This window comes from Falco biarmicus, chromosome 2 (assembly GCF_023638135.1).
Source record: "Falco biarmicus isolate bFalBia1 chromosome 2, bFalBia1.pri, whole genome shotgun sequence".
In the NCBI taxonomy this organism is placed as follows: domain Eukaryota; kingdom Metazoa; phylum Chordata; class Aves; order Falconiformes; family Falconidae; genus Falco; species Falco biarmicus.
Window position 1 is genome coordinate 69,990,293 of NC_079289.1, and position 19,753 is coordinate 70,010,045.

A 19,753-nucleotide genomic window follows, 5' to 3' on the forward strand; every position below is an offset into this window, starting at 1 on the left:
AACTGGTGTGTCTTCATCAAATATGTCTCCATCAAATAAAGGGATAAAAATGTCCTTCCACTTTAGGAATATCACACCAGTGCATTTTTAAATTTGTGTGAGGCCTAGTGAAGAATGTTGCATTTGTTTACTTCCTAGAAACCAGGTAAAGATCAGTATTATAATTAATCTCAGGGGAGCTGCCCATCTCTATTTGACTGCAGGCTAGAGTCCAAATGCAAAGTGTCTCAAAGATTCAAGAGGCTCTGGATGGGGAGATGTGGCTGAGGATGAAGTTATAACCTGATCCTTGCAATCCAGAAAACCCCAACCTAATAACAGCTATTCAGTGTGGCAGAAAGTCTGCTTTAGGCACAGAGGTTGTTAGAAAGTCTTTTATCCTGACTTAACTGATGGAAGTATGCTCAGACACCATGGTGCAGTCAGTAACTGAGGACCATTGCTCACGTAGCTGTAAATGACAACTGCTCTGCCTCTGGTCTCAGCACTGTGTGCAGCAGATGATCTCTGCTCACAGGGACCCCATGGGGAGGCCTTTACTATCCCCTTCTTCCCAGAGGAAGGCATTTTCCATGCCCCAAACTCCATCCTTTCAAGTGCCTCTTCATTATACTTCTTTCTAAAGAGAGAGTGTTGGTGTGAATAATGTGTCTTGCTCGTGACAAGTATGGGATAAATCCAAAAAACCTCAGGCACCTGTAAGTGGAATAAACAAACTGGTGCTTGGAAGCTGCCTCCAACCCGCTGTGCTGAAACCCCGTGTTTCACAATAACCCCCGTGTCTGGGAGCACTGCTCAGCGTTTGGCATCTGCCCTCAGATGCCCTCAGACCCATCGGAAGGGTACCGTGCGGTCCAGTGTGAGTTAGCAGGATTTACAAGTAAACCTAAAATTTTGTGTTCATTTGATGACTGCTAAGGCATTGTTTTTAAATACTGATAGCGTCTAACATATCCTATGTATTTTCAGCTCTCTCAAGTCTTGAATTAGAATCAGATAGCTGTTGGCCTTTTGACTGCCTTGCCTGAGGCATACTAGGTAACATCACGTGGGTAGCCAATGCAACATATGTTTTGCTAACTGGGAAGCTGGTTAGCAAGACAACCTTTTGCTTATTAACACATGGTGCACTTACATGACTTTAATATATATTTCTGCTTTACAGATTTACAATGCCAGAAGAAAGGCATTAGCTGAGCTAAGCAAAATAGGCAATCAGCATACTCATCACATTGTCCTGAAATAACACGTAAACCTTATTAGCACGTTGGTTTCCTTTGTGAGGAGAATAAAGCATGACAGACTGAAACGTACAAACCTGTGTCGTTCTGTGGAAATTCAGGGAAAGGATTCTCTGGTTGATGTCATCATGCATTAAGCTAGAATTTGGGGGACAGGGAAGAAGTTAATTTTTTTTCTGAATGTCTCTTATTGGAGCCAAACTAGTTCATTTCTAAAAATTAATACTGTTGTGTAATGCAGTGATTTTATTCTCTCTCCAACTACATACTACCAGCCATACACACACTATCATGCCAGTATTCATTTATTCATGCTCTGAAGTTGTGATAGTGTCAAATCCATCAGAAAGAGGAATTGTTTCTGTAGTAGTTTCACGACTTGGCTGATTAACAGAGATCAGAAGAAGCAGCCTAACTGTGGAAACCACTACAGCATGTAGTTTTAACAGCTCTTTAGGGAGCTAGTTAATGAAAGAATCACTACAGAAACACATCCATGTGAAAAAAGGAGCATTCTCATACAACACTCAGAGGATATGTCATAAGTGGAAATATGTTCATAATTTCTATTTACTCATAGCTGTAATTACCATCTGCCTTAAGAGTACCTTCAGTCTTTGTCAAAGTTACTTATATATTGCCTTTGTCACATTTCAAGCAGATAACTTCTGCACAGACTAGATCCTGCACTGTGATTTCTTTTTTATTCTTCTGTAAGAATTTAATTATCTATTCTCTGTGTGAAGAAAGCACTAGTGTTCCCAGAGACCTGAGTCTCCCCAGCCTGCTTGGACTGGCATTCATCTGATTCATGTTCTTGCTTATTTTTGCCATCTGTCTGCAAACCGGAGTTCTTCACTTTTAAATTCATGCTGGTTTATATGTTGCCTGCTAATTTTTAACTCTTAAAAAGCTATTCCTCTTTTTTGCTGCAGTGTCTATGAGCCAGATAGAAACGTGCTGCGAAGGAAAGAATGGGAAAGAAGAAATCAGGAGACCCAGCAGGAGGATGGCGCGTTTAACATGAGTTACTCCCTCTTCAGTGAACCGTACAAGGTAGATGCTTCCCAGATGGGTGGTTCTTTGTTTATTTATTTATTTATTCCACAGTACAACAATGCAGCCTGTAGAAGGCATTGTCCAGTTTCAGGACCCTTCCACAAGTGCTAGCCTCACAAAATCCACAGAGAACTTTTATGGTTCGTTGAGAATCAGATTTTATATATGTAATCAGATTTTGTATGTGTATATATATACATATATATATACGGGGGTGTGTATATATATATATGTATATAAAAACTTCTTATAATGTTCAGCATGAACAGCAGAATGAAATAAGCTAGAAATATCTTAATATCTGAGATGGAATTAAAACTAGGAGGTGAAGGTGACAGTGCCCTGTTTTTGCCACAGTTAGAAGAAAACAATTGTGTTAAAACTGTGTGGGAAGGTCAAGCAATGCAGTAAACATTATGCTCTGACCAAGGTTAATGCGGGGAAATATCTTGGTGGGATTGGTGGGGTTTTTTTCTATAAGCATTGCCAACAAAACTTGTCTGCTAGACATACCCTCACCAAAGGCAGGAGTAACGTACGAGTCTCAGCTCCCCGTTTTATTCCTCTTGGTAACAGTACTGTAATGAGGCACAACTGTCTCCCCACTCCCCGTTAGAAGTGTCAAGCAGGATCTTCTGCACTTTGCTGCAGTCTGCAAACCAAGCCCTTGTGAACAGGACCAGAGTGTGGTATCCCACAGGGGTTGCTCCTCTCCCCCAGCTAACCCAGTGACTTTGCCTGTGTGCATCAAAGCATCATCATGTATTTTCTACTATGCCCTTCCAGTAACGTCCAAGTTACTGTTACCACCACCATGTTGTGAAACCTTTCCCTCTACGCAGCACCACTTGTCCTTGATGTGTTGGGTGCTTTAGTGCCTCTTTCCAAGTGTCCTGTTTGAGACCTGACACTTGGCTTCTGCACATGACTTCTGTGCTTCTGTGTTTCTGCCCATGCTCCAGGCTCAGTTTTTTGCTTGCTGTTCTTCCAGATTGTTGTTTGTTTCTAATAAAAAAGAAAGATCCACCACTTTCAAACCATGTCCTTTGATGGAGGACAGCTCTGTCTGGCTTGAAGCTGACCTCCAGCTGCCCAAATTTCAGATTCATTACAAAGGCATTTAGAAACCATGGCAAATGTCTTGAACTCCTCAAGGCTCCACTTGAAAAAGTCTGCTGTGAAAGCAGTCAAGAGCTAATCCATGGAAAAAAGCCTGAAAAGCTTGTCGGCTGTGTCTTGGCATTTTGTGAGGGCTCTGCTGCAATGGGAACTTCGTAATTTTCCGTTTGGTAGGCCCCATCAACTAGACCTCTCACAAAAAGGGCCTGTCCTTTTTCTGGGTGCCCGATACCATTTTTTCTGGGGGACCTAAAGTTGGTAATACTTAAGCTTAAATCACTTATCAAAGTGGTATAGGTGGAATATTTTGTGCGCTTTGATTATTGCCTGTGTGCCAGTGTGCTGAGTGTCATGGCATAGGCTTCATGTACCATGGATGCAGCAGTAGTTTTTGAGTTACGATGTATGAAGGCACCCCTACGCAACCACAGTATAACATCATCAACTTTAATAGGAGGAAAATCATTGCTGTCTTTAGAAGCAGGGAGGGTAATGAGTGGGTATCCTATGGGGAGATCAGAATAATGACTCCATCCATGCTCCTTCTCTTTGAACACCATGTCTGTATTTTAGACAAGCATGTAAAGAAGGTGCTGTAGAAATACATCCTACAGCTGGCTTTGTCAAGGAGACATGGAGGGAGGCAAAGCCCAGGACAGCAGTATAACTGGCTCACAGCTCTGTTGGTGTGACAGTCACAACTGCTAGGGATGACCAGTCATTCTAACAGTACTGGACATCAAAACTTCAGCAGTGGCATACTCTGAATGTCATGTCTGCACAAGCAATGGGCTATTGGGCTGTCTGAACTCATCCAAACATTTGTGAACCTTCAGTGTGGGGGTGCAAGGGTGCAGGGCTGTGACTTGAGCATTTTGATCTTATCGTGGAGAGAGGCTAACTGCAAAAGAGGAAACCTTTCTGTGGATGCAGAACTGAAACCTACTCCTACTGCCTTTGAAGATCATATTCAAGTTTCAGATGCTTCCAGAGGAGAGTGAAGTTACAGCAGACGTTAACAGCAACTCTGATTAAATTCAGTATTCCTCGGCACAGCTTGAGAAACATGAGCTAAAGCCAAAGGATTTGCCATTCAGAAGGCCATATCTGAAAATCAAAGGCAGGCTGGAAATCTCTTAAATCTTATGTCCTCTCTCACCTTGACATGTATCACTACTCCTGTAACATCAGATTTTCTGAAAAATCCTGACTCTTCAGGTTGCCCCTTATCCTGTTCAAAGTATCCATAGCAACCCTTTATGAAGGATTACAGGAAATCCAGTGTCTTTTACTTAAAATGTCTTTTACAGGGCGTGAAAAAGTAGGAAATTCATTCTGGATATTTCCTGAACAGAATACCTTGCCTCATTAACCATATCAGTATTTTTAATGAAGAAAAAAATTCTGGTGGCCTTCCATGCGACCATCAGATTTATTTTTAGAAGTGTTGGATCTTGGTCTTCAAATGCATGGATTCATCTTTCGTTGCAGAAGAATATCACAGCACTGCAAGTTAGAAACTTTTGCACAGGATGCTTTTCCTACTTATTTTGTGATCATGTTTTCCCTTTGTGAATGGTTAAATAAGGCCAACAATATTTCCAAGAAAATAATAGGGCAAACTCTTACATCTAAAGCTCATAACAAGTTACCTTAGATCCCATCTTGTTCCCAAGAGGATGTATGTGAACTCTCCTGGATGAGATCAGCTCAAGACAAAATCTTCTTACCTCAGGTTGTCCCCAGTGTATCCAGAAAGAATAAACAACACCAACCAGTTGTCTGCATGTGCCATGGTACCAGCATTAGATCGGTTTGCTGCAATTATTCTGGTGTTTATCTGGGCTGTCTCAGTATGAAGCGTCTCTGTGAGACCTTCACATCACATCCATACAGAAGACAGTCTGCTGACTTTTCTGGACTAGTGATAGTCTACAGATAATCTGCAATTAGGCTTTTATTTCCTTCTCATCCAAATAGCAGCCATCAGAAAGAATGGACCTTCTAGATTGGACTTCCTAGGGACATAACTTGCACGTAAATTCTCTTACGTTCATGGACCTAGAGGCAGCCAGGTGGAGAGCTGCTCCACAAGCTCTCTGTGCCGGAGAGGACTTGTGGGTGTCAGGGGCCCTGTTCCATTTGGTGGTCCTTGTCACTGTGCTTCTGGCAGGGAACGAAACCTCACATACAGGCTGGCTGAATCAGACTGGGTGCAAGCCCAAAGGCAGATCTCCCACCATAGAGGGAAGCTGGAAAAATGTATCTCTGCAAGGTATCTACATGAAGTGAAGGATCCACTGGAAGCATAGATGAGATCCACTGGGTAAAAGGAAAAATTTCTATGCCTTCTGGAAAATAATTCTGCTGGTCAAGGAGATGCCCAAGTGCAGAAGCCATTTAACTGACCCCAGGAGATACATGAGTATATCTCCAAAGTTTTTTCTATTCAGATGTATGTGATGCTTCCTACTTTTGAAGCCTCATAAATAGTTTCCTGTTCTTTAGGACATCAGTGTGATTCCTGTGAAGTAAAGGAACACCCTTTTTTTAAGTCACTTAATTAAATATGACTTAATGCTTCATATTTCTTTTCATAGCAGGTTATTGTCCTTGTGACAACAACAGCTGCATACGCAGAGAGATCAGGCTGTAGTGCCAGAGCCGTATTATTCCAAGTTTGCAAAGCAATGTTTTGGATGCAACACTTTTGAGATTTTCCCTTCCCAGTTCCCTTCATTATATGTTATTGATATATCCAGCCCTGTTAGCATTGTAACAAATGCATATTGGAAAGCTAGCTGTAATGTATTTTATGTAGTTACAAGGTAGCGTCCTTGAAATTTGAAGGGATGAGTTTCAAGCAAGACAGGACTGCTTCTACTGTCTGACTTGGGAATGCTTCCACTGAAAGTTTGCACGTAGCAATCACTGCACTCATTTACAGAGCATTTTTGCTTGGATTCAGGTTTTTTAATAGGAAACCCTAAAAAAAGATTCTGAACTGGGGGAGTTTCCCTTACATTTTTGTTAGAGTGACTCAATTTTATTTGAAGGCTTAAAAACAAAAATACCCCCAATTTTCCAGAGTAACTGAAGTTGCTGCTACATCTTTCATAATTTTTATGTAACTTTAAGAGGGTCTTCCCCACCCCCTTTACTCCCTTCTTTCTCCTTCTTTCTGTTTTCCTCTGAAACAGAGAGTCTTGAGAGGAAAGCTTTGCCTTCTGAAGCCAATGGGAGCTTTCCCACCCAGACCCCATGCTGGAAGTGAGAAAGGAGAACACCTTGGCTCATTACTGTCTTCCTCTGAAAATGTAAAGCAAAGGACATCACATGCCTGAATCTTGGCAGGGTTCAGAAAAAACCTCTGATGCATAAATGCTAATTATACACCCTTTTGCTTACAGTGGCTTTTTAAAGCAAGAGTTTTCAATATTTTCCAGTACATTTTATTTGCTTGTTTATTTCTTTGTGGAGCTTCTGCCTTTTCAGTCAGGAAGAAAATGGATGATTTTTAAAGACAATGATTAATCTTAAAGGGGAGGGAGGGTGGCTGTTCTCCCCCTACTCCACACAGCAAGCACTGAGCAATGTGAACAATTTGGGGGGTTCTGTTCACTTTTTTTTTTTTTTTTAAAAAAAAAAAAAAAAAAAAAAGAAAGTGAGCATCCTGTCAGTATTTTCAAAGAAGGGACATTATCATCTGTAGTTTTCCCATTGTCCCACGAGATGTTTTCCAGTCACCTCACTGTTTGGTTGCCTTAGACTGGCGAGTTTGTCCAGTGTTTACCCTGGATGTTGTGTGGCTTCCCAGATGCCATGTGAAAGCTTAGGCAGGAGAGAAGGAAATTGGGAATGCAGTGTTTTCATTCATGGCTGAAGAAGAGCTTGCAGTGGGTATAGGAAAAGTTTTATCATGGTCAGATTTAATCCAAACCATTCTGTGTAGTTGCAATAATAAATTTTCTAGTTTCCAGGTAATATACTTTAACTACAGCATGATATCAGTGATAGATTTCTTTTTTTATATACTCTAAGGCCCTTTATAGCTTTTCCAGTTCAGGGTAGATTTAAGATGTTGACAAGTGTCTTCAGAGACAATAAAGATTTTCGATTTCATCCCTCAACACTGCTGCTATATGTGCTACTTCAGTAAGGATTTCAGCAGAAGCATGCAGGGAATTTTAGTTTCCTTAGGTTGACTTTGCAGGACATTCAATTTTTGTTTTGCAGACTAATAAGGGGGATGAGCTCTCGAATCGCATCCAGAACACCCTGGGCAACTATGATGAAATGAAAGACTTGTTAACTGACCGATCAAACCAGAGTCACCTTGTTGGGGTTCCAAAACCTGGGGTTCCTCAGACGTCTCTCCCCAAGCCCGATGAACATCTTATTGCAGACTCCAGACCACCGCCTCCTCCTCCCATTTCAAGCACTACTTCTTCCACACCAGCAGCCCTATCTGCCCAGCAGAGCAAAAGCACCACGATGGGTTGGCAGAAGGCGGGGCACAATGCCACTTCAGATGGCCAGCAGAGAGCAAGCAAGCATGGGCACCGGTCGCTGGAGTCACACAAGGGTGACTTCAAACTGGTGAACCAGAAATCCAGTCTGGAGAAACTAAAACGCTATGCATCGAGTCCCACCTCTTCCTCCTCCAATACTGCCCAGCAAAGCTCGCTGAGAGCCACACTAGGAGACAATGTCAACAGAGTGCAGCAGCCAGCAAAGCTCAACTGTAGCTCGGAAGGAGGAGCTCAAGCACAAGAGAGGCCGGCAAAGCATGGTGGCGGGCACTGCGTTCAAAACTTCCCACCCTCGCTTGCTTCGAAGCCCAGCCTGGTTCAGCAGAAACCAACAGCTTATGTAAGGCCAATGGACGGTCAAGACCAGGCTCCTGATGAGTCTCCAAAGCTGAAGCTACCAGCAGAGACAACCAAGTCATATAGGGGAGTGCCTTCTAATAAGCCTGATTCGTCCAGGACCAAGTCAAAGATAGCCAAGTTCAGCATTCCTAAGCAAGAAGAGGTAAGTGGTTTTATGCTTTTTATGACATGCGCCCTTAGATGGATGGATGGATGGATGTTGCTTTAGGACTGCAAACTGCACCTGTCTCTTCACACATTTTTAACATATTAGTTTGCATGTTGATTTTTTTTTTTTTTAAATATTGACATGGTATATTATAAACAGCAGCCTCGCAGTAATGTAGAGATATCCCAATGGTGAAATACTCACTGTCTTCCCAATGGTAACGGTTCTTACAATGGCACGTTTTCTAGTAGTGTATATTAAGTCATGGACTTTTTTCCCTGAGTGTCCACATAGAAAGTCTGGTGGTTTGGGTTTTTTTCTTTTCCTAGGCAGGTGTATTACTTCTAACTGTTCATATTTCATTGACTTCTTTGTCTTTGGCAATGATTAAATGAAGTGCTTGTGATCAGAGGTAGTTCTGCCATCCTCAATGATGTCGAAGTAGTTTCACAGTCTAAGTAAATTACTTAAACAATATGAGATCTGTGGAATAGATGAGAATACAGCAATGAGACTCTCCTTTTAGTTCATAGTGTCTGTTTCTGTTTCAAACCAGTTTCTGAGAAAATTTGAGGTTTGCTTCCTAAAGAATCACCCTCTGTAGAAACCCAGCCTTGCTACAAGTATGAGAACATGTCTGAAAAGCTTCTAGACAACATTTCTCTTATCAGCAGTATATTTGAAAGATTTCTGCATGGACTTATTTTATGTTCATTTATTTCACATTCCATTTATGCCAGTAGGACACCTTGCTTTATCACTTACAGAGTCTGTGATTTTCTGTTTGATCTTTTTGGATGGAGAGGAAATGGTTGGTTTTGGCAAAAATAAAGGGTGATTTATTTTTTTTCTGGGGTGTACTCAGAGGCCTGTATGCCAATACAAAGATGGTCACATCATCCTTTTGTGCAAATTGGTAGAGCTCCCACTTAAACAATTTATAGTATTTATAGGACTAAACTATTTGGCTGAATCACTGTGACTTTCTCAGAGCAGAGACAATGATTGTTTATTCTTATTTGACAGCTGTAATGTGTCTTGAGATGTTTTTAGTCTTAACATTTTTGTTTCTGGCTTTGTTAAAGGAGAAGAAAAATCTAATTTTTGGTGGAGTTCTCTGGCCTCTTAATGCCTGTTTTTCAGAAATGGAGTTGACTGTTGTATTCCCTCTTTGGTTCACTTTGGGAAAGAAATCTCTCTGGAAGCAATTACTTCTCTCAGCTTTTTTAGGCATTATACCCACGTGGTTTTTCTCTAAGTGAAAGTTCCATCAGTTCCAAACAACATGTAGGTGATATGTTGTTCCTGAAAAGGGGTTGTTTTAGGCTCGTAAGCCAGATTCGATACGCAAATTTAGCATTCACAAACTGCTCTAATTGTGCAGATAGATCAGGTAGTGGCAGATACTAATATCCATTTAGCTGTTATTACCTCTTTCAGACTTGTGCTTCTGTCTGCAAGTGGGAAGTATTGTTAGAACTGAAGATGCCTGTAGCAATTGTCTGGATCTTTCAAATTTTCCCCCTTCAGATGTATGCAATACTCTAAGGACTAGTTTGGAAAGGAGTTTTGATAGGCAATCATTTGTTTGTCTGAAATTCAGGATTTACCATTTGCATTCCAAATTTGCTTACCTCAGGAAAGAAAGCTTTCATTTTGTTATATGTAATCCACACCAATGTGTAAGGGTAAATTTATACTACAGTTTCTAGACATTTGGACGTATTTGAGATTGCTTTAACTTGCTTAGATACTGATAGTGACATAAGCTACAGTAGGGAAGAGTAGACTGCAGGGTAGCTACTAAAGTCCTCGCCATCTTCTTACAGATTTTATGGGATGCAGAATTAATGAAACAGTATTTGATAACACAATATAAACATATAACTGAAGTAGAAGGACAGTGGCAAAAAACATTATCTGGTAGATTAAAAAAGAACCAAGTGATTATAAAAAATGATGGACAAGTTAGAATAAAAATAGTAGGTACTATAGGTGTTGGGGTTTGAAACTGCAGCTAACGAAAGACAGTGTTTAGATCTCATGTTGGAGGGCTGAGAGTCCTGGTGATAAAAGTACCCAGCATTTTTTCTTTTATCCTGACATTTCCTTTGTTCTAACATTTTCCATCCCAAGTGGCACAAGATGAAATTGGTTACCCACTGGTATTGCTACAGGGAGAAATATTGACCAAGACTGAAAGTTTTTTCAGTCAGTGTTGCCCAATCCATTCTCCCTTTGATTTTCATACTTCTTTTTATTTCAAAATGCTTTTCCATTCTTTTTATTTGTATCATACATCTTCTAGTACAGTTTTGTAAGAATTTCCATGCTTTTTTAAATTTCTACTTTCAAACTCACAAAACTTATCCTTTGTATCAAATGTTCACTGTCCCCTATTAAGGACAGAAGTTCTAAGCTGCTCTCAGCACAAAAGCTGTCATGGTCCTGTGACCATCTGCAGGCAAAATTAGATGTCTGTTGTTCGGGGGGGGCTGTAAAGGTGATGGCCAGGAAAGACCTTTTATTCCCTAGTGGCCATGGGAGAAGTAGAGATGCCATGTAGGATGGTCGTGAGGGAAAACAGGCTGACAAGTAGGCTACAACAGTGTGTGGGGAGCTATATGGAAACAGAAATGAGACTGGCAGAAAGTTGCCTAAGAGCAGCCAGGAGAGTATGGGAAACAGGAGAGGGGCAGAGAGCTTGGGGATAGGGTATCTGGAGTGCAGGTGGTGGAATGGAGCTTTATGTCTGCTAAGATAAAAGATGTGTGGCTGAGATAGGCTAGGTAGGGCAGTTAGTGTGCTCTGGGGGTTGCTGTAGGAAGCACCGTGAGGGGTTGCTGACTCATGCTCAGCTTGTTGTCCACCAGGACCCCCAGGTCCTTCCCTGAAGAGCTCATGCCCAGCCAGTCATCCCCAGCCTGTACTAGTGCTAGGCTTATTCCATCCCCTATTCAGGAGTGTACATTTCCCCTTGTTGAACTTCTTGTGGTTCCTGTTGCCCCATTTCTCCAGCCTGTTGAGGTCCCTCTGGATGTTGGCGTGACCCTCTGGGGTATCAGCCACTCTTCCCAGTTTTGTATCATCTCCAGACCTGCTGAGGATGCACTCTGCTCATCATCCAGGTCATTAATGAAGACATTAAACAGTTTTGGCCCCAGTATTGGCTGTGGGGGTACACCACTGTTGTAAATTCACAGTGAAATTACTGGCTGTTTTGCATAATCTGAAGTCTCCTGTGCTGTTTGATCAAAACAGCAGGCCTCCAGCAGGACTTTGTGCCACTGTTCACCACCCTCTGGACCACTTTTATGGCCTTTGCTTTCTGCCTGCAGGCTTAATTTTGTCATTGCACGTTTTTTTTCTACTTTCAGCTCTTAAAATGTGTTCATAGCAATACCATCATCCAAAGCCTATACTTTCCAGTTTGGCCTAGGCAAGTTCTACAGCTGCTTGACTGAACAGCAGGAGGCTGTGAAGGAAAAAGATGCTAACAGGGGAAGCAAGATGTGAGTGCAGGTTGTAGGTGTGAGCTAAAACATGAGACTCAAAGGAAGGAAAACTGAAGGGCAGGAGGCAGGGAAGAGGCTGCCTAGCCTGGCCAAGCAGAGAAGTGGATGGTGAGAAATGACCATTTCCCCAGCTCCTGCAGAGCTGGGGCAAACGAAATGATAAGCATTTCTGTGTGACGTTTCAGTTTTATTTTGAACATCACATGACTATAGGCAACTTAAAGTTCCCCAGAGAAAACCAGGAAACAAGAATATATTGTTATAAATCTCCTGATTTGCAAGTCCACTTACTAATGCATTCAAGTCCTCTGTTCCCATGCACTTGCATTTAGCTTATAGTACTTCCCACAATCTATCAGTATATCTAATAACTATGCACTTTCATTTGTGTTTACCAGTTTGAAGGAACCATCAGTGGAAAAATAAACACAAAATGAAACAAAGTTAAGCCTCCCTATAAGAACTGAGGAATAAGAAGCAATTTCAAGCAAAGTGTGTGTGTCTTCAGCAGGATGCAAAATCCTCTTCTGTACATCCCTTGAGGTTTTCAGAGAAACAGGGCACAAAGTTGGCTGCAGTACTATTATTATTCACTGGAAATAAAATCACTTGAATAGAAATTATAGACCATTACTTTTCAATACATGAAAAAGGTTGATTTTTAATGTAGTTCAATACCTCATTTAATATTTTTAATCAGTTTTGGAAAGCCTTCAATATCTTGACACAGACTGAAGCTTATATTTTTTTTTAATTGTTTTAATGAGAATAACTTGGATAGACCTGTGTATGGAAAGGTAGCAGTTACTCATTTGGGAATTTAATCTGTAGGAGCCAGGTTCATCAGTATTAATTAGAATCCATACCCAACCTTCTGGTCTTTCCAAGATTATCATACTGCTCTGTAGAAATGATAGCTTGTCATCTCAAGTATTGCTATTTCACATTTTGAACTACTTAGAAATTATATTAGTGTAAGTAAAAATCCACTGTATTGGACAGAAGGAAAAATAAATTTGATACTAGGGTATAGAGGAAAAGAGGCAGGAAAATCAAATGCCTCTCTTTTCTAAAGTTTTGTTGAGTGAGACAATGAGAAAAACCTAAGATGGCAAATCATGTTCTTTATATCTCAGTTCTGTTTTTGATTTTGATCTTATAGGCTGCATGCTGCTTTTTTATTACATTGAAGAAGCCTTTATCTATTGTCCTTTGCTTACTTCTTTAAGGGTTATGGAGCAAGGAAATAGCAGTTGTATTCAAGAATGACTAGAAGTCTAAGGGTAAAAAGGAGAGATTTCATTCTGTTAGATTTGGGAGCACATTTATGTGAAATGTAGATAAGGTCATCGTGAGGACATGTTCTTATTCCACTTCACGGAGTACTTACACAACTTCTTCTGCAGCAGAAGTAATGCACAATAGATTAAATGTTGAAGACTTTTTCCCCCCCCTGCTCCGATCTTACTCAGGCAAATTCCTGTTTGCCTGGATAAGACACTTTCTGCAGTCATTCTCATTCAAGTGGCTATATATAGCTATCAGCATCTGGCACACGCGCTAAAAGTGTTCTTTAAATCTGCAATCTTTTTTTCGCCTATCAGTTCTATCCCCACATATTAATGGAAAGCAAAAAACCCGCACAACTCTTTCCTCCCCTTCTTCCTTCCCTCTGAAAAAACCCTCCCAAATGTGGACTTAATGTCAGTAATTTGTTCAAAACCAGACTCTTTTAAGGAGAGCTTTGGTGCATGGAATGTGTAATAAATAGTTCCACTCCAGTTTAAAATTGAAGGTGGAAGTTCAGGTCTGAAAAAAGAAGTGGAGCTACATCTCATTTGACAACAGGAGAGTGGAGAGGAGACAGCATCTCATGAAGAAGGAAAACGGTTTAGAGGAGATGTAAGTGCTTTTCCTCAGCAGCATGATGCCACCTTCCCCTTGCTGTGACGGAGTCTGTTGAACTGTTGCAGGACTAACAGTTGAATACAGGTTTTTCTTCTCTGTTTCCTGGGGTGTTCATTTTTGTCCTAGAAAGGCAGAAATGAGAACAGAAGAGCAGTTAAAGATGCTATTAGATAAAAAGGGAGGGAGAGATCGAATCCATTATCAAAAAGGTTGAGACTGTCCGACACTGTTCTAGGATGTGCCCAAAGAGGCTGGAGACATAAGCACACAATTAAGTGTGTTTATACTCCTCTACCATTTATCAACTTTATTGAAGAACTGCAGTGCTTGAGAAGCCAGTTAGCAATGACAGCACTTGAGTACTGTAAGTACTGTAAGTATGAGCCAGTTGTAGATATTCTCTTTCCCAGATGTTCATGGGAACAAGTTAGCGAGCTGCATTTACAAGATGACACAGTTCCATTCATCCCTGTAATGGTACCACTGACCTTCCCCACAAATAAAGCATGTTTTCCCACATTGAACAGGAAGAACTGGACAACAAGAGCAGTGTGGTGCGAAGATCCCTGCTAGTCATGGGTTATTCAGGACCTTTGCGTGTGTCTGTGGGAGGGCTGCACGTACTGTCTCTTTTTATGTAGGAGAGTTCAGCAGACTAGGACTGCAAAGAAGGAGGTGTTAAACAGACAGAGTGGTGTTTGAAACATTCTTAACAAACACAGCGGAGGCCACAATGTGCAAAGATGGATTTTTGGTATAGTTTTCAAATTGTGACACTGGCTTCTGCCTTTCTTGTGTCCTGCAGTCATCAAGGCACACAGCGACTGCGTGTGCAGGCAGTTCCATTGAACACAGTGGGCCTAATGTCTCCGGTTATTCTTGCGTGGCAGCTCCTGTAAAGGAAAACACTGTTTAGACACCTTTACTTGACTTTTAGATCTTGGTAGCTTTACTGTTTCTACCCTCAGTGAAATAAGTTTATTTTCCCTTTTGAATTAAATAACCAACCTTTTTTTTTTTTTTTTTTTTTTTTTTTTTTTTTTTTTTTTCAGCGGGGGGAGGTGTGGAAAGCACTAGCTAAACTTATCTACAGGTTTTTGAAAAGAAAGGATTTATTTGCATAGAGCCTCAAGTCTTCTGTATGGACTGATTACCATATGGTACGTGCTATTCTTTTTTTCTTACTATGAATCACTTGTTATTCCTCATTGTTTTTCACCGGTAGCACGACTATCATCACAGAAAAATCTCTTGAAACTGGATGTAAACTTACGATTGTCAAGGGGATTCCATAATGCATGCACCTGCCTTTTTGCAAGTTTTCCCTGACGTTGTTTTTTTCTAATTATTGAAAAATTATTTTGAGCAGTTCATTGGGGTCTCTCGTAAGTCAGATCTTCCCTTTGATAAAACTGGTCTTTCCATCTGTTCAGAAGTTGGAAAAGTAACCACTTTTGGGAAAAGGAAAGCAAAATGGATGGAGGAATATGGTTCATTGTGAGTAAAGTATATTCCTCCTGCCCCCCACCGAGAAGTGGGTGGTTTGGTTTATGAATCAGCTCTGGAGCTGATACAAAAGTGCATGCATAAAAATGTCCACAACCCTGTATAATTGCTTCCTTAGTTCCTTTTGGTAAGCACTAAAGTTATTGATGAAGGAAATAAGATTTCTAGAACTACAAAAAACAGTTTTTAATTGCACATTTTGTCTGATTTTTTTAATCCATTGTAGTGCTTACGATGATGGTAACTGCCTGTAATAAAAATCCTCCCTACCAGAAACGAAGTAGTCTAATAGACCTCCTTGTGAAATGCGCCTCAGAAGATACATGGCATGGCTATCACTTTTCCACCTTTGGCCCCATTAACATGAATTGCTCCCAGGCCTGTAAGGATATTCAGCAGTTGGAGAAGGCGGTCCTTTTCTAGCTGTGGCTCCTGCAGCCACCAGAAGCTGTCCTCAGCGCCAGGTTTTGGCTGAGCATCTCCTCCCCATCTGTTCCTTAAACAAAGGAGTGCTTAGAAAGCGTTAGGGTCCAGACAGAGACTGAGGGTGGGCTTGCTGTGGATTTCAGATTACCAGTGAAATACTTAGATGCACTCTGCTTCTCAGACTTCCATGGCACAACACTGGAGTGCTGTATCAGTGTGCAGTCAGGTGTGGAGTCCAAGCCCTTGTTGCTCCTGCAGAGCAGTTATTAATGCCCACTCACATTCTCCTTTCCAGTAATTATAGCATGGGTACAGCATTTCTGTCTACTCTTTGTTTACACAGCAATCTACAGGGGATCATGTAGGGTGTAAAGGTGGTTTAGGATTTTTGTAAAAAAAAAATTTTAAATAGCCATGAAAAATATTTTACTGCTTTGTTCTGTAGTTGCCCTGATCTTTCATAAATCAGAGTGACATGGAACTGTCACCACTGAACATACTCATGGGGGTCAGTTATGACTGATGAGCAAGAGAACCAAAGGAAAATACAGCAAGCTTCACAGATCACTGTTAATTCCAGCTAAATAAATAATGTATATGTGCCACTTGATGTAGAAGGTTAAAGAGGTCAGACCTCCAGTAATTGTTGTAAATGCAACCAGCCAGGCCAGAAGCAGTTAAATTCTTTATTGTTGGTCACATATTCACTTACAGTAAATGAAGACAAATATACCCTTAAATATCTGCATGTAACATACTTTATTCACCCTGCATGTCATAAAGTTGTCATTTCCGTAGCACTTCTGAATATGGAAGATCTATCCCTGTGGTATCACAAAATAGCTTCCTAGAAAAGTAATTAACAGAAGGCTGCTTTTTTTTTTTTTTTAAGTTCAGAAAAGATAAATAACGTAGGCGTCTGGTTTCCTGTCACTCTTGGTTAACTTTGTATGAAAATGGATAGCTTCCAAATTAAAGCAGGCACCGGCCTGTCTGGAGAAAAATGCATCTGTAAAGAAATATGTACATTACATATTCATGTAGTTTAAAATCTCTTAATTGTATTTTATATATAACAATCACATGTTCTGAAATATGGTACCTTTCTACTTCATGAGTTAAAACTAGCATGCCAGAAAGGCTGAGGTTGCTTCTTACATGGTTTAGGATAAGCATTCCCTTCCTGAATTCCCTCATACGTGCCCCTACTCTCTTCCTTCCCCACCAGCATGTTTCTCTGAGGGATGGAGTCTCGGTGTGAGGTGGCTTTGCACCACGTTTTGTTCAGAAGGTAAATACACAAAAAATATTCAGGCCACTGAGCTACTGGGTCAGGAATACTGAGATCCAGCATTCTGTCTCAGAACCAAACCCTGCTATTCCTATTCCTCTGCATTTACTGCAAATGACTGTAAAGGAAGATTATGTAGCTAAAAAGAGAAGAAAACCAAGAGTATTTCTTGTGAATTCCTATCACTAACATATGTTTAAGGAGAGATGGAATTTAAAACACTCTGCTTTGTAACTATTTTGAAATGAGATGTTGAAGATGATGGGGTTATTTTCTTGCACGTGCTGGAGATTATTAGTATTCAAATACCAGCAGCATAATCTATTGTTAATCAAATTTTGCATTTACTTAAAGCTAGCCGTACAACTGCATTCAGGTGCAGAGGCAGGTACAGCTTTATGTGACTGCTACAACTTCTAGTCCTGAAGTAGAAAAGGGGAAGACAGCTGCGAGATTGTTGATTACAAATGTGGTCAAAACCAATATGAATACCAAGTATATAGAATGGCCATGATTTGACAGTTACGCATTCTTTTCTAAGAGGCCTTCTCCAATTTTAGTTACAATCTCAGGGACATCTGATACAAGAAAAAAAATTAGCTGGTTAATTTCTGATTTCATGGAAGTAGCAGTCCAGAGCAGAAGTGTGCTGTCTAGAAAAAAAGGCATGGCATGGAGGGCCAAGTGCAACGTGAGAAGGGCTGTTTGAAAAATACTGTAAGCAGATAATGAATGTCTGTCTTGCACAAAATCGTAAATGTTTCACATGCAGGAAAAGTTAAACATACATGGATAGAGAGGACATAAAAATGAGCTGGGCCCCATAGGAATGGAGGAGTCTGAGAAAAGAATTGAGTGGGAGCCTAAAGAGGAAAGAATGAAATTATGCTTTGAGAAACCCACCAAAAAGGAGGGGTTGGTCACGGTCTAAATTTTCGCCCTCATGGGAGGACCAAGTGCTATGTGAGATGGACAGTTTGAAAAATACCATAAGCAGCAGTCATAATTTATGATAAAGTCTGCATGCAAGATCTTTCAGTACCTTAGAGATGGCTGAGCAGGCCCCAAAACTTTATTTTTTTTTGCTGCAGTGTGTTTGTTCCCATTCCCTTTCCACGTAGTTCCTGCTCCCAGATAGGAACAGACCTATGTCCAGAGGACACCCCTGGCTAATTGCAGTTATTTCTAAAGAAGCTTGTCCTCTCCTGTAAGGACAAAAATTCAGATGATGGCCATCACCTTCTTCACAGATGTGATATTGTCACTGTCTTGGGAGGAAAAGTCATTACTCGTCTTCCCCCGTGAGCAGTATGGCAATATGCACAAAGCTGGGCTTGTGTCTAAATGTAGCTTCTGTGGGTGCTGTAAGAGGTGAAACCTCACATAGGACGTGCAGAAAGTCTGTGAACAACCTTTACACAGAGCCAATGTCTTCTGAAACACAGCAGGTCAGGGCTTTTTTTCCCCCACTCAGGGGGGTTGTGGTTTCTGATGATACCCAGTTGCATTCTCATCAATAAACCAAAAAATGCTGTGTTTTTTACTCCTGTAATCTCTTCCCTTCAGGAGTTTCAAAGCTCTTCATAAGCATTTATGATAACCCTGAAAAGAACATATTAAAACTGGTTACAGAGGAGTTGGCTGAAGTGCAGGCGGATGGGGATGCCTTCCTCCATGGTACTGCCGGCAGCTATGCCACAGTCCAGGCACTGGGTGGTGGTCCGGGCTGAGGGACCACCTGGAAAGTGATGCAGGAGGCTGGAGTAGAGAACAGGATGGCACACCTGGACTGTGCACCTCATCCCGGCCCCAGACCAAGGCTGGACATGCTCGCAGCTGGCCACAGGCCCAGAGCAAACACAGCCGGGGTGAACTGGTGTCAAAGCAGAGAGCAAAACTGAAGAGGCTGAACCTCCAGTTCTGTGTTTTGATGTTTGTGCTACAGCTTGCCATGTGGTGGAGCGGCACATGAAACTCTGCCATAACTTTGTGCTGGAAACGGAAGGTAACACAGGAGCATAAGTAAAGGCTTCTTGCTAAACTCTGAATTAGTGTTTCTCACTGTATTTCTTTCTATCATTTAGGTCACTTGAGGCGGAGATGGTTCCTGAGTGATTATGTCACTTATGGTTTACCACTTCCAGTTATTCACTGCACATGCTCCACTAGAAATTAATAGGAGTTTTGCTATTGTATTCAGTGGTAACAAGATCAGGGGTTGACAGGGATGAGTATTTCTTTTCTACATTGTATGAACTTCCTTTGGTCAAGAAGACGTTGCTTGAGGGAAGACGGTCATTTTTCTTCAGTCTTTGTCTTGTTCCAGAAATGGAGATGTAATACTTGTGGTTACTTTTTGACATTTTATTACTTTGAACAGTCAGCAGTAGTGTAATACAGAACAACGATCGGTGGCAGAAAATGGCATTTGAATTCAAAGATGTTATGCTGCATTAATTTGTTAACTTCAGGACATATCTTTAGAGTATCAAAGGATCTTCTTGACCAGTCTGAAGTGCTTGAGTCATTTTTTCTCTCTTGTAATTAAAGTTTCTAGCTCCCTGTTCAGAATCAGTTTCCTCACCAACTCTTCAGTGAATAAATCTACGTGAGTGATTTCCTGACAGTTGTACATTAGGAATTATGGC

The 19,753-nt window shown here is 41.1% G+C and overlaps 1 protein-coding gene across 1 annotated transcript; it reads left to right on the forward strand.

Moving 5' to 3' along the window:
- Positions 1 to 645: 645 nt before the first annotated feature.
- Positions 646 to 18,835, forward strand: LOC130144860 (AF4/FMR2 family member 3-like). The gene is made up of 5 exons (XM_056329086.1): positions 646 to 698; positions 2,177 to 2,297; positions 7,656 to 8,453; positions 11,478 to 11,637; positions 18,672 to 18,835. Exons 1-5 carry the CDS (start codon positions 646 to 648, stop codon positions 18,833 to 18,835), a joined length of 1,296 nt encoding a protein of 431 aa, XP_056185061.1.
- Positions 18,836 to 19,753: the final 918 nt, after the last annotated feature.

Bases quoted from the DNA above. Each gene is read 5' to 3' on its own strand.
- LOC130144860 (XM_056329086.1), top strand. From the start codon at position 646: ATGTGTCTTGCTCGTGACAAGTATGGGATAAATCCAAAAAACCTCAGG. The intron at 699-2,176 runs GTAAGTGGAATA...TTTTTGCTGCAG, and splicing joins CCAAAAAACCTCAGGCACCT to TGTCTATGAGCCAGATAGAA. The intron at 2,298-7,655 runs GTAGATGCTTCC...TTTGTTTTGCAG, and splicing joins TCTTCAGTGAACCGTACAAG to ACTAATAAGGGGGATGAGCT.